At 33.6% G+C, this 13,065-nt stretch overlaps 1 protein-coding gene and 1 long non-coding RNA gene across 5 annotated transcripts; one reads left to right on the top strand and one right to left on the bottom strand.

Moving 5' to 3' along the window:
• Positions 1-329: 329 nt before the first annotated feature.
• Positions 330-5,188, bottom strand: LOC145097982 (phytyl ester synthase 2, chloroplastic-like). 4 transcript variants are annotated; one of them, XM_079035671.1, is made up of 14 exons: positions 4,782-5,186; positions 4,601-4,652; positions 4,136-4,191; positions 3,732-3,890; positions 3,543-3,647; positions 3,386-3,453; positions 2,878-2,999; positions 2,685-2,793; positions 2,442-2,572; positions 1,989-2,367; positions 1,128-1,241; positions 928-1,013; positions 710-819; positions 330-631 (listed from the first exon to the last, which is right to left on the bottom strand). In XM_079035671.1, the coding sequence occupies exons 1-14, from the start codon at positions 5,098-5,100 to the stop codon at positions 441-443; spliced, it is 2,001 nt and encodes a 666-aa protein (XP_078891797.1). In that variant the 5' UTR covers positions 5,101-5,186; the 3' UTR covers positions 330-440. The 4 variants fall into 4 exon arrangements, 3 of the variants coding, with proteins under 3 accessions (XP_078891797.1, XP_078891799.1, XP_078891798.1); XM_079035673.1 differs by lacking the exons at positions 4,601-4,652; positions 4,782-5,186 and adding an exon at positions 4,499-4,581; XR_013704539.1 differs by lacking the exon at positions 330-631 and having other exon boundaries at positions 757-819; positions 1,133-1,241; positions 4,782-5,188.
• Positions 5,189-5,742: 554 nt separating this feature from the next.
• On the top strand, positions 5,743-7,159 carry LOC145100846 (uncharacterized). Its single transcript, XR_013705274.1, has 4 exons — positions 5,743-6,100; positions 6,165-6,283; positions 6,423-6,835; positions 6,938-7,159. It is a non-coding gene; the product is annotated as an uncharacterized LOC145100846 (long non-coding RNA).
• Positions 7,160-13,065: the final 5,906 nt, after the last annotated feature.

Below are 13,065 nucleotides of genomic sequence, written 5' to 3' on the forward strand. Positions count from 1 at the left end.
ATGTATGTCTATGTTCCTTTGTTCATGATTTTATTACCGAAACCATTCGTCAGACGGGTTCAACTAATTTTTGAAACACTGGTATTTTTGTAAATTTTATTAAACTATTATGATGAGGGCATGATTGGGTTTTTGCATCTCTTTCAAAATAAAAACACAGCTGAAGCAATCCCAAATTACACTTTCGATCAATGAAGAGTCAGTAGCATTCGCTTTACAACATCACCAACCTTAGCTCTTAGCGTTCTGGATCGTAAGATGTAAGGTGCTTATTCTCCTATTAAATTTTTGGGTTTTATCTTTCAAAATGGATATGTGCAACATGAGCATAAGTTTTAGGATTTTAGAGTTTTATCTTTCAAATCGTAAGCTTGTAAACCATACGTAGCACAAGTCCTGTCTGAATATGATTTGTATAAATTGTGATAAGTAAATGAATTTTAGGGTTCAAATGTTGGGATTTCAGATTCAGGGCCATGTGTGAGCTGGTAAACCAAACGTGATAATATACTCCGATAAGGATCATTCCGTCTTTTCTCTTTTAGATAAGATAGACACCTTTCTACCTCCGACTTGACCTCTACATACAACTCATGTGCCTTGTCCCTGTTCCTTAGCTCCTGCTGTCTCCCTGCAAACCAACGACCATTCGGGAAAAAAAAATGTAAATAATTTCCTTATGAACATAACATAGCATAACATCACATACCTTTTGTTTCAATTGGGTTTCCAAAAAGATAATAAAACCTCCCAGGTAGTTTGGGACGCATCACTGGAAAGTGTACATCTTGGTTTGCTACTTCACCTTCAACGTTACTCCTGTAGTAGTAGCATCAGTCATCAGTCATCACATTAAAGAATATATAGAATCATTTCAAGAAACTAACAAATAAAAAGTATGATGGATATTTATGTATAGTTGGATACCTAAGCTGCACGGCCTCATCAGTTAATTCCTGTATAAATTGTCTGAGATATGGAATCTTCATTTGGTCCTCATAGTCAAAAATCAACTGAACAAACCAAATTCCCGTAAGTTGTGCTAAAAATAATAGAATATGTGAGGTGAGCAAATTCACAAAAAAAAAAAAAAAAAAAAAAAAAAAAAAAAAAAAAAGTCCACGTACCTCACCAATATCATCTTCTCCAACAACACCAAAAGGTATGATTTTGGCTCCAAACATAGCAGCCATCCTCACAAACTCAGACTGGTCTGGCCAGAATAATTGATACTCCTCACCCTGAAAAAGAAACACCAGATAACATAGATTTTATATTACTTACAAATAAATAAATAAATAAAAGAATATTAGGGTGCGTTTAGTTACGTAAAAATGAGTTGTTTTCCAGAAAAAATTTCCAAGAAAAATGAGCATTTTGAAAACGTGTTTAGTTCAACAATTTTTCTAAATTTTTCACCGAAAATAAAAAATTTCGGTTTTCCAATACAAAAAACTTAGAAAATTTTGGAAAACCAATAATCATTGTTTTCCATATTTTTCTAATTTCAAAAATATAAACACCCACCCACCCCAACCCCATCCACCTCTACATACCCCCACCCTAACACCCCCAACCCACCCACTCCCACCCCCACCCCCACCACTTTCCCCACAAAAACACACACACACACCACCACTACCATAAATTCCGACCTACCATCACATCCACCACTACCCCGTCACCGCCACCACCACCACTGCCGCCACAATCACCACCACCACCCGGTTACCACTGTCACACCTCCGCAGCCACTACCACCCCACCACCACCACAACTGTCGCCATCATCGCCACCACCCCGCTGCCACCGCCGCCACCACCACCACCATTGCCATCATCCACACCACCACTGCCACCTCCGCCGCCCCCATCACCGCCTCCACCACCACTCCACCCACCCCGCCCACCCCCACCCTACCACCACAGTTTTCTAATTTTCTAAATTTTCCAATGAAAACTGAAAACCGTAATTAAACGCAGCCTTACCTTTCTGTGAAGAGCTTCACGCATGCCACCTGGATAGAGAAGTATATGGGAGTTTGTTTTGAAGAGTTTAAAGAGGTTAGTTGGTGAGACAGGAACTGCTCCCATAAGCCTGTATGTATCATATTGTGATATATCAGGCAATCTCCCTCCTTGTTTCTGTTTCTTAAAAATCATTGGATGAGCTACCCCCCGCACAAGTACCCCTCTCTCAGAAAAAATACGAGCAATTAAGGGAGCCAATTCAAGCCCTAGCATCATGTGGTACCCAACAAATAAAACCGGACCCTCATCTTTTGAAGGTATCCCTGAGAGCCCTCTAACTATCTTCCCATTTTCCAAAGTCGACAGCATCACAGGAGAGAAAGCTGCCTCCACAAATCTGCATGCATATCATAATTAAGGGAACATGCCAATATCATGTATATAGACTATAGTCAACTTGAGTTGAGGTACCTGTGTGATTCTCTTGCTTTCTGAAACTCGTAAGGGGTTGGTGGCAAGTAATCTAATACGTAATCAACATTTCTTGTACGGCGATAAAAACTGGTGCCTTTTAGAGTAGTAACCAAGTCCTGATCTTGTTCCTGTCAAATTTAGATATAATTTAGCATTTATATATATATATATATATATATATATATATATATATATATATATATATATATATATATATATTTGGATGGATTGCTTTACTACCATAAAGAGCACGTGACCACTGTCCTCAAATATACGAATGTCAGATTTTGGTAGTAGACGATGAAGTCTTTGGCCTTCCTGTCGACTTGGTAACAATTGATCCTTACCACTGAAAAGATGTGAAAATTAATAAATAAATTTAAAAAAAAAAAAAGGCAGGGAGCGTTAGAGTTTAAAAAAATTGAAAATGAACCTGGAGAGAATAAGTGTCTGAGCTTTGACAGCATGGAGTCGTGAATTGGTGTAGGAACAAGCTGAATCAAGCAACTTCAATTTCCATACAAGCGTCTCCACGGATAATACTTCAGCTAGGCCCTGTAACATCAACCAATCCATCAATCTTGTGAGCTTTTTACTTCACTTATAATACTCAAAATAAGGCTTAAATCTAGGGGCAGGCTAGTTATGGAAATGAGGCAACAGCCAAAAACATAGTTTTGACCCATTTGTTATTATAGATGTCCAGACTGTTTTTACATTCCAATTTTGGCTTGTACGTATTTCATCATAGTAAAGACAATTCTTGTTCATCTCAAATTTCTTGTTTTTTGTTTCACAAACACAATTACAGATGAATATAGCACAAAAAGAGCTGTTATCATTATCTAAAAATAACTAACACTTGAAGTTAATAATTATATCCAATATATATAATAAGAGGAAGACCGGCCAGATTCTGTTAAGTTTTATTTAAAGCTTACAGGAAGGTCGGAGAACATTGCTACAAGAGCCTCAGAGAGCCCTGTATCTCTTTGTTGTGTAGCCATGCCTGTAGGTAAAAGAAAAATAACTCATTTTTTACACAATCTTTATCTTTTTATGACCCTAAAAAAACATATATAGCTTTCAAGAAATTACCTGTGATCAGATTAAGCATATCATGCAGGCTGGCACCAAGTTCCTTTGGCATGGCTTCTAACAAGGGTATCAATGGACGAAACTGTGACCCATTGAAACATGTAGCTGCAAAGGAGACAGACACTGTTAACCGCATATGTTAATGGTGGAAAAAAGAAAATTTTGATCAGCTGAAACACACACACACACCTGAGTTGGCCAAAACTAAGAGAATATCAATCTCAGGATTGCGTGCAGCAACAGAAAGTGCAAGGCAAGCCCCAAAAGACTGGCCCACGAGATATATTGGCCTTTCAGGCGATTGGCAATGCTCGGACTTAACAGTGCTTTCAACCAGCTTCACTAGTTCTGAACCAAATCATGATTTAGTTAGTACAAGATAGATTACAATATATGTCATGGATAACAAGCTTATATATGATGCATTTTCTATGTTAGGAGTTAGTACGTACTAGAAGAGTGTTTGTATTATGTGTTAACAGGCCTCTGTCCCTGTAGAATGGCGAAAGTGCACATTCTATATATCCAACTCATGTACACTGCTTGCTAATTGATATATCTAAAAGTTATTAATGAAATTAATGGAAAAAGACCTGGGAATGGTGTTCTATCTGTAGCAGGTATATGCAGGCACCATATATCAAACATCCTACATTTGTCAGGGAAGGAATAAAGCAAAAATTAGTCAATGCTGTGCATCCACCGTTTATATATTTTATAAGAAGGAACCTAGAACAAATGTCATATTCAAATATATTTATGAATACTCTCTCTCGTGGTATTCAATTTCATTAGCAGTTCCTTCAATTTAGGGGACGGGGTCAGGGATAAATTCGTAATAACTAATAAGTTAACAGAGTACCAGTTCCACTATCAAGCACCAGACCAAATCTGATATGATTAAGCCTTAGAAGACCACTACAATTAAGATGAAGAGATGAAGAGGCATTTTATACCAAATTAGTTAGGGATGGGATGAACAATACAAAAGTGGAGTGAGTGTGGAGGATGTATAATCGATCATTTGGATCGGATAAATCCGCAGGAGCAGGACTTACTCTCCAAGTCTTGGATGATGCAAAGAAAGGCCGAGTCCACTTCCACCAATACCTGTGAATATATATATATATATATATATATATATATATATATATATATATATATATATATATATATATATATATATAGTAGATTAAACTTTTGGCTGTTCCATTCATATATTCATATAAAGATGTGTACCTGGTAAATAGAGGAGAAGAGGGGAGTTGGGCAATCGAGAGGAGGAGAAGGAGTCCAACGGAGAAAACCAACGAGGAGGTTCCCGTTGTGTATGTTTGGAGTGTTCCAAGTAAAGCAATTGATTGGTTTTGGTAGGAATGTTTAGAATTTGAGGACGTGAATGAGAAATAGACGCAGGCGGAGTGGTGAGTAAAGCTCTAATACTAATACTAGTAGTAGGATTAGATTGAAACATAGCAGGAGATGCTGCGGTGGTGGTGGTAGGCAATACAAGGAAAGGGGAGTAAGAAGAAAGGTTTCGAGTGGTGGCCATGGCCATGGATGGTGTGTAGTGGAAACTGGAAACTGATGGTTGTTTACATAAATCGCAATTGCCCCCACTTAACCTTTTTTCTATTGGTTTTCTTTTATTCTTTTCTCGATTTACTTTTATCACCAAATTCAAACCCTTCTTATTTTTAGATTTATATATCTTTTTTCAACTTTGGTGTACTACTTCGAAATTTATATATATATATATATATATATATATATATATATATATATATATATATATATATATATATATATTATTCTAACTATCTATTGTGTGCATTGATTTTGGGTCAATTATTTTAGTTATTTTAATAAAGTAATTAATGCATATTAGATTTAAAGATATAATGAGCATTAATTAGAACTTCGGCATTTAATATACATTAATTATTTTTTTAAAATAACTAAAATGATTGGTATATAAATAATAAAGTACTTGCCAAAGATGAAATGTCACCCCGGTCATTAATGTAAAGGACGTGAAAACAAAGCAGACGAAATTGAAGATGCTAATATAAAACTTATGGCAGAAAAACTAGTAAGTTATTGAAACTTTCTCCTTTGTTGATTGATTACTGTAATAAATGTGACTTGTTAAATAAATGTTGACGGTGTTATTTTGATATCATTTTGTGTACAGGTGGAACATGAAAAACAAATTAAAGATGGAGATGTGAAGCTTGATCCTGGGATGGATGCCTATGTCACTAGTCTTTAGTAAGGATAATGGTGGATTCTTAAAAGGGGTTGGCATAGGAGTGACTGCCAGTAGATATTTCAGTATTCCTAGAACTAAAGGATCTTCAAAAGAACAAATTGCGGACCTAAAGTTTGAACTACAATATGAGAGACTTGATCTTTAGAAAAAAGATAGAGAACTTAAAGTGTTGTCAACAAAGGCGAGAGAACAAGATAAAACACTAAAACTAGTTTTAGCTCATCTTGAATCACAAGGAACAATGATACCAAATCTACCATCTCATCTGAATCAATCTCCAACACAAGTAAGTGAATTGTTATTGTTTCTGCAAAATGAATTTATTGCATAAATTGACCATTTTCCTTCAGTTTTGTAAATCTTTTCAGTGGACAATAATGTTGAATCTCATGTCACTCTTGCTACTAATACTATCATAGAGAAAGCACCTATGACAGATAAAGCATAGACAAATGAACCAGTTACACGAGTAAGTAATTATTTGACAAATTCATTGATTTTAATATTTTTTGTAGTATTTTGTAAGTAATTAATTTAAAAAATTCATTGATTTTAATATTTTTGTAGTATTTTCTGATTTCCATATATTATTGAATATTGTCTTCTAGGTAAAGGCAAAAACCACCAAAATAACTGTTGAATCTAAGAGTGCGACTACAAATTCACATCCAAAAACAAAAGATACTCATTCACCAAAACTCCCACATATATGTATTTTAAAATGAAAATATAAATATATGTTTATTATTTTTATCTAAATATGTGTAATCATTGTAGACAATGAAGACGATGAAGTGCATTCTACAATATCCAAATAACAGAAGCCACGTTGCTTGTGGTACAGTTTACATGTCTTCAGAAAGACAAGTCATTCATGGAGTTCCACTTCAAGACGAATGTTATAAAGTATCAATTGATGAAGTCATAAAAGGAGCTGCATTTTTACCATATCAAAACAGTTGAGGAGGCACATAAAACTTTTGTTGCATGGCCAAAATATCTTGTCAAATGTGATGAAAATGTTTGTTTCTTCTATTAACTACTTGATGCATTAAAACTTTTTCCTTTGGAAATTAGTCTTTTAAATTATTAGTTATTTAAATTTGGTTTAATGTTGCTACAGGTACCACGTAAGAGATCAACTCAAAATGACGAACGTAAAAGCTCCAAGAAGCAAAAAAAAAAAGTTTTATAACGAGAGATAGCATTGACAAGCATACAAGAAGCACTTTCAACAAGACTGAAAAAATCTAGTTTTTGGTTTATGCCTTTTTTCATTTCTTTAGCATATTTAAGTAAACTTGTTTTGATTACAATGATTTTTACCTTTTAACTAGGGAAATTATATATGAGAATTTTCTTTTGCATTGTTATTACTATTGATCTTTTTTGGCGTTTCACATTGTCCATTTATGGTTACATTTATTTAACATTGCTTTTTATTCCATGTGTATATAATAATTTTATCGTCATGTTATATTATGTTTTATCACTAAAATTTATATAATAGTTACTTTAAAAAAATGTGTCGTGTGACTAAAGGGTTAATAATAGTCATGATAGAAACTCAATATGCGTCTACAAGTGTTTTACGGTCACTTTTAGTTAAACATATGTAACTAAAAGTAAAAGTAATACCACATTGAAAATTTATGTATCTCAGAAAAGATATGAAATAAACACACAAAGGCAATGAACCTATCAATTGTGGTATAGCTAATTAAGTAGGGTATCGAACACAGAGAACGGTAAATTAAAACTAAAAACTAATTTTATCTAAATTAATTAATAAGTAGGGGTTTTCTCTAGTTTTACAAGACTAGAAACTTACTAACTATCACTTAATCTAAAAGCTAGAAAAGCAAAGAATTAACTAGATTCAATAATGGGAAGGAACTTCTGTTTAGTTCAACTCAATTGATCATATGGTTGATTTTATGGTAATAGTGCAATGGATTAACTCTTTTGTTGGCTACCGACTCAAGTGATTAGCTTCGCATTCGCTACACTAACCCTTAGTGAACAAACTAACTCAAACAGTGATCAGTTGTCTAATTTAATTAAATTCACTAGATTAATTATTCGGGTTAATTTAGACTTGCAATAGTTAACTAATTTGGTCATTTAGTTAACTTCTTGTTGATGATGATCACACAAGCTCACACATGAATTTACCTAATTTTCTTATTAATTCTAGTTTCATGTTCATTAATCCTAGACATATGATAAAGTGGTCACATAAACATATGAGGTTGATAATCAAAAGATGTTCATGCTATTTAATTACCTTCCTATTAACAGAAAATTAATTATCATTCACACACAAGGTTCTTTAGCAAGCTAAAAATAACAAAAATCACCAACATTGAATTAATCCTACCAATAATCAAACCATTGTCTCAATTTTGTATCCCCAAATAGAAGTTTAAGAGTTTTAGCTCATGATTGAGGTAACAAACAGCAAATAAACGAATTCTAATTGTCTAGCCATAATGGAAAACAAAATATTAAGTAGAATGATGAGAATTTGCCTCAAATCTCCTTCGGAATTGAATTCTAGGTTGTATCTTCGTTCTCTAGGGTTCTTTTGGCTCTTCAATCGTAGCTAATCTCTCCAGAAGGGTTCCAGAATTCCTCATGTCGATCTGAGAAGTTATCTTTATATATGCGAAACGACTCGTCGAGTCAGGTGCCGACTCGCCGAGTCCATCTCTTAATCCCCGTATGCGATAAGTCTCTGAGTCTCTGAGTCTTTATCTTCTCAAATATTCCATCGGACTCGCCGAGTAGTCGACCCTACTCACCGAGTAGGAGCTGCTTTTGGTGGTTTTTCTTCTTTGTTCAATTCTCGAGCTCCCAACCGCTTCTCCTGCTTCCTTTTGCTTCCGAGCTTCACTTTTGGACTGAAAACATAATTCAAACACTTTTAAGTATCTTTTGTCCATGATATGCAATAAATTAGCTAATAAATGATAAAAATCTATACTTATTATGAGGCTAAATATGCAAATATCAAGATACACATGTCAGTTTATTTAATAATCATATGACTACAAGTAATATCACAATAGGGTAAATGTAGTCACAGTGAATGAAATTGTGTGTCGATACAACACTAATGGTTATGATTGCATTGATTCGCAATATCTAAATTGTGATCAATAGACGCATTGAAAACTATAGATGTTTCAAAAGGATAAAAAATGTTATGGTTATGAAAAAATTGTGTGGCTAAACATTAGTTGTGTATCTACAATGATTTTATAGTGATGCTTTAATTTAATATATGTATGTCTAAAAGATTGTTAATAGTCATAAAAAATAAATTTTTGTGTGACAAAATTATCAGCAAAACGCCATAGTGAAAATAAATTCATGTGGCCATTTGTTGAATATGGTCATGCGTCGCTTAATTTTGTGTCTCTAAACGATAGTCAATAGTCATAATGAACATTTTTTTGTGTGAGGAATTATTATTAATACGCCATAGTGAAAATAACTTCATGTGACCATTCCATGAAAGATGGTCACTAAAATAACTAGAATGTGGGTCTAGAAAGGGTTTACGGTCACAATATTGGATAAATTGATATACTACAACAAAAAACTTCAACATATAGCCACACTTTTATGCTATGGTCACAGTTTTTCATATGATATAGTCACTAAATTTAAAAGTGGTCGTATGGCATGGCCTTACGGTGACACTTTCGATGAAAAGAAAAAGTGTGTCTATAAGCATATGGTCACAATTTTTTGGTGTGGCCATAACCCATTTTTGTACTAGTGATTATTTCACATTATTGATGTGTTAAACGTAGCTTTTTACGTTTAATTGTTTGTATGTTAAAGACATTCGTTACCATTATTATATATTATCATTATGTTTATAACTATTATTATTTGTTAGTATTATGAGTATGATTTTTAATTGTTTGTGTCTTAAATATGTAAAAAAAATCGATCAAAAAAAAGTTTTAACAAGAATATTAATGAACAATAATAATAATAATAATAATAATAATGGAAATTAATTAATCCGTCGGTATTCCGTAGCTATTATGTAGTTTTTTTTCCTCTGTCGGTAGTCCGTAGCTAATTACCTACGTAATACCTACGGATTTACTTTCGTCGCTAATTTGTAGCTATTTTGTAGGTAATTACCTATAGAATACCTACGGAATTACTTTTGTCGCTATTCCATAGTTATCTCGTTACTAAATTAGGGCATCTCATTCTGTAGGTAATTACTGTGATAACCCGTTATTTTCAATCTTGTAAAAGTCAAACTTGGGTCAACTAATGTCAAACTTATTGTTTTGATCTATCTTAATGAGTTTAGATTTAAAATCTCTATGTGTTTAAACCTTTTATTAGAAGTGTTACAAAAATTAGAAGTGAAATGCATAAATCCGAGAAGTCTCGCTAGAACCGAAAACCCTTGCATACGCTTCAAGACTTCGGACTGAAAACTCACTTCAGGCCGAAAACGTACGAGATCGAAAGCCATTTTCAACCGAGAACCCTCGGCAACAAACCCTCGTTCTCGGTGGAACATCATAATATCTTGCTATATATAGTAAAACCGAGAACAATATCCTCACTTCTACACCTTCTAACCGAAAACACACTCTTTGCTCTCAAGATCCTCAACCGAAAACTCTCCATTCCCTCTCAACTATCATCCAATATTCCTTTAAATCTCCTTAGGATCTTGCTTAGAACATCTACTGTTCTTCATTTCATCAAGCTATAATCTTCCTTTTTCGTGATCTTCTACCGAAAACACTTGAATCATCTTGGTTTCACCAAGAACACCAAGAACACACCTCTTGAATCTTCATGTGACCGAAAACGCAAAACAGCCTTGCAAAACACTTCTAACACTTCTATTTTGTAAGTAAATCTTACATTTTAGGTTGTTTTTCTTAACCTACTTACCATTATTTTCACTAATTATATACCTATATATTGCGTGAAATGCTATTAGGACACAGTTTTATTATGGGACCTCACTAGTGGAAATAACTACCTATATCGAACCTACAAACGAATCACTCACATAAGATGAGTTCATACCCATACAATTTACCTTTTTTAATGTTTTTAGGGGGATAATGCAAGCAAAACACAATATAATTGTATTAACACTTACATGTGAAAGCAAACAAACAAAAGAATTCTTATGCTTATAAATATTGTTAAAACCATTTTCAAACTCTTTTTAAATTGTTTTAGATTTCTATTTATATAAAAAAACATATTCATTTGTATATTTATGTATAATTAGGCTTTAACAGACTTAGGACTATTGCTATTACCTTAACTCGTGTTCCTTGTTTGGTTGTGGGCTTGGGGTAGGATCATCGGTTCGACTATCGGCGAAATCATAATTATACATGATAAATATACACATGAGTATTAAAACTCGTTTCAAGAACATACTTAACTCATTTGTATATGCTGAGCAAATGGGTCTTTTCTCCAAATCATTTACAGTTCAAACAAACATACTAGTAAACTATAATAGGTATAGTTTAGAGAATCAATTCATACTATTTTCGAGATCAGAGAAACATTACATCAATCAATACATACATACTATTACTTTTCATTACAAAGTACACAACTCATTTTCAAGAAAAAGAAACATATACATACAGTTGGGACCGACAGGTCTACGGGTGACAAATGTCATATCTTTTTCGACGCCTGAAGAACATCGTGTATTATACTAGTCAATTAGGTATGGTTATTATCTCATTCACATTAAACATTAACTAAATAACTCGGTTTTCAAGACTAACATTTCTTCAGTGGTTTATCTTAAATAAAACTACTAAAATATATTATCTTCCATTTCATACATACAGTAATGTTCACACATGAACAAGCATGCTATTTTTCTAGTAAAAATAGTTACGAATATATGCAAACATACATTTACACTATTTCAAGTACAAACATACATTTTACACTATTTCAAGAGAACAAAACATACAAACAGTTGGGTCTTGGGTACAAGATTACTTTTCATTTTAATTAGAAAATATAGGATTTTCTGGGAATATACTAACATTTTCATGAAAAAAATACAAACATCAGACACAAAATACTTATGAACTCACCTACTTAAATATTGATACTCTTTTTCAAAATAACTTGTATTCTTAGGGAACCAGTAGACATGTACACTTGCACAGGTTTTGAGAAGACGGAGGATGTTCTAGACTCGTCTTTTATTTTACTATACATTTTGGTGTCATACAACCATACAAAGAACACACATGTATTAACTATATTATTAATGCAATGGATGGTGTTGCTTGTTTTACTATTCTGCGTTATTATGATATTGTACATGACGTCATCCACCCCTGAATGTTTCCTCCATCTCGGTTTGGGGGTGTGACAGATTGGCATCAGAGCATTGTTTATAGTGAACTGAGTATATCAACCCATAAAAGCTATAAAACTATAAATACAATGGGATTAAAACACTCTGACCAAGAATTATACTTTTTAAATATAAAAGTTATTTTACTAAAGTATACATACATGCATACATACTAGAACATAACAAAAGTATTGTGATTGTTGAACAACACGAGTAGGCTTGGGGATATATAATCAGGTCTGAGAATGATATAGCCTGATCAACTACGTCTATCCGAGAAGTGATTAGCATATGCCTAAGAATGGTTGTGGTGTTGCAACAAGTCTAAAACTTACCAACTCTTACTACAAAGAAACACTAGAACTTAACGTAAACTTAAAATATTATAGGAGTATTTTGTGGTACTATAATTTACTTATGTGAAAACTAAAAAGACCCTTACTAGTAGGTCTATGGTTGCTAAGTAGATACGCTAAGTTTATATATGATTAAGATTCTATAGACTGAGAATCTGTGATCTTCGCTTTACTTCATGTTCCTTGTTTGGTTGTGGTCTTAGAGTTAGGTCACTTATTCGAAGGTCTATTCTATCTCAGTTATATATATAGCTGGTATGCACTACATAAGTATAGGAGTAGCTAGTAAGGATCACCCTATAAATCTATTTAGAAATTCATCTATTATATGTCTCTTACACCTCTATTCTTGCTTAGATAGCATGGTTGGATTTCATCTACCGGATGGCCTGTACTTTCCCAATCAAGGGAACGGTGAATGGCTCGAAGCTAAACCATAAGAAGATAACCCTATGGTCCCAGTGCAAGAAGACCCCGAGGAGACTTATGAAGAAGAAA

Source organism: Lactuca serriola, chromosome 4 (genome assembly GCF_051521515.1).
Source record: "Lactuca serriola cultivar US96UC23 chromosome 4, Lser_US96UC23_V15, whole genome shotgun sequence".
NCBI lineage: Eukaryota > Viridiplantae > Streptophyta > Magnoliopsida > Asterales > Asteraceae > Lactuca > Lactuca serriola.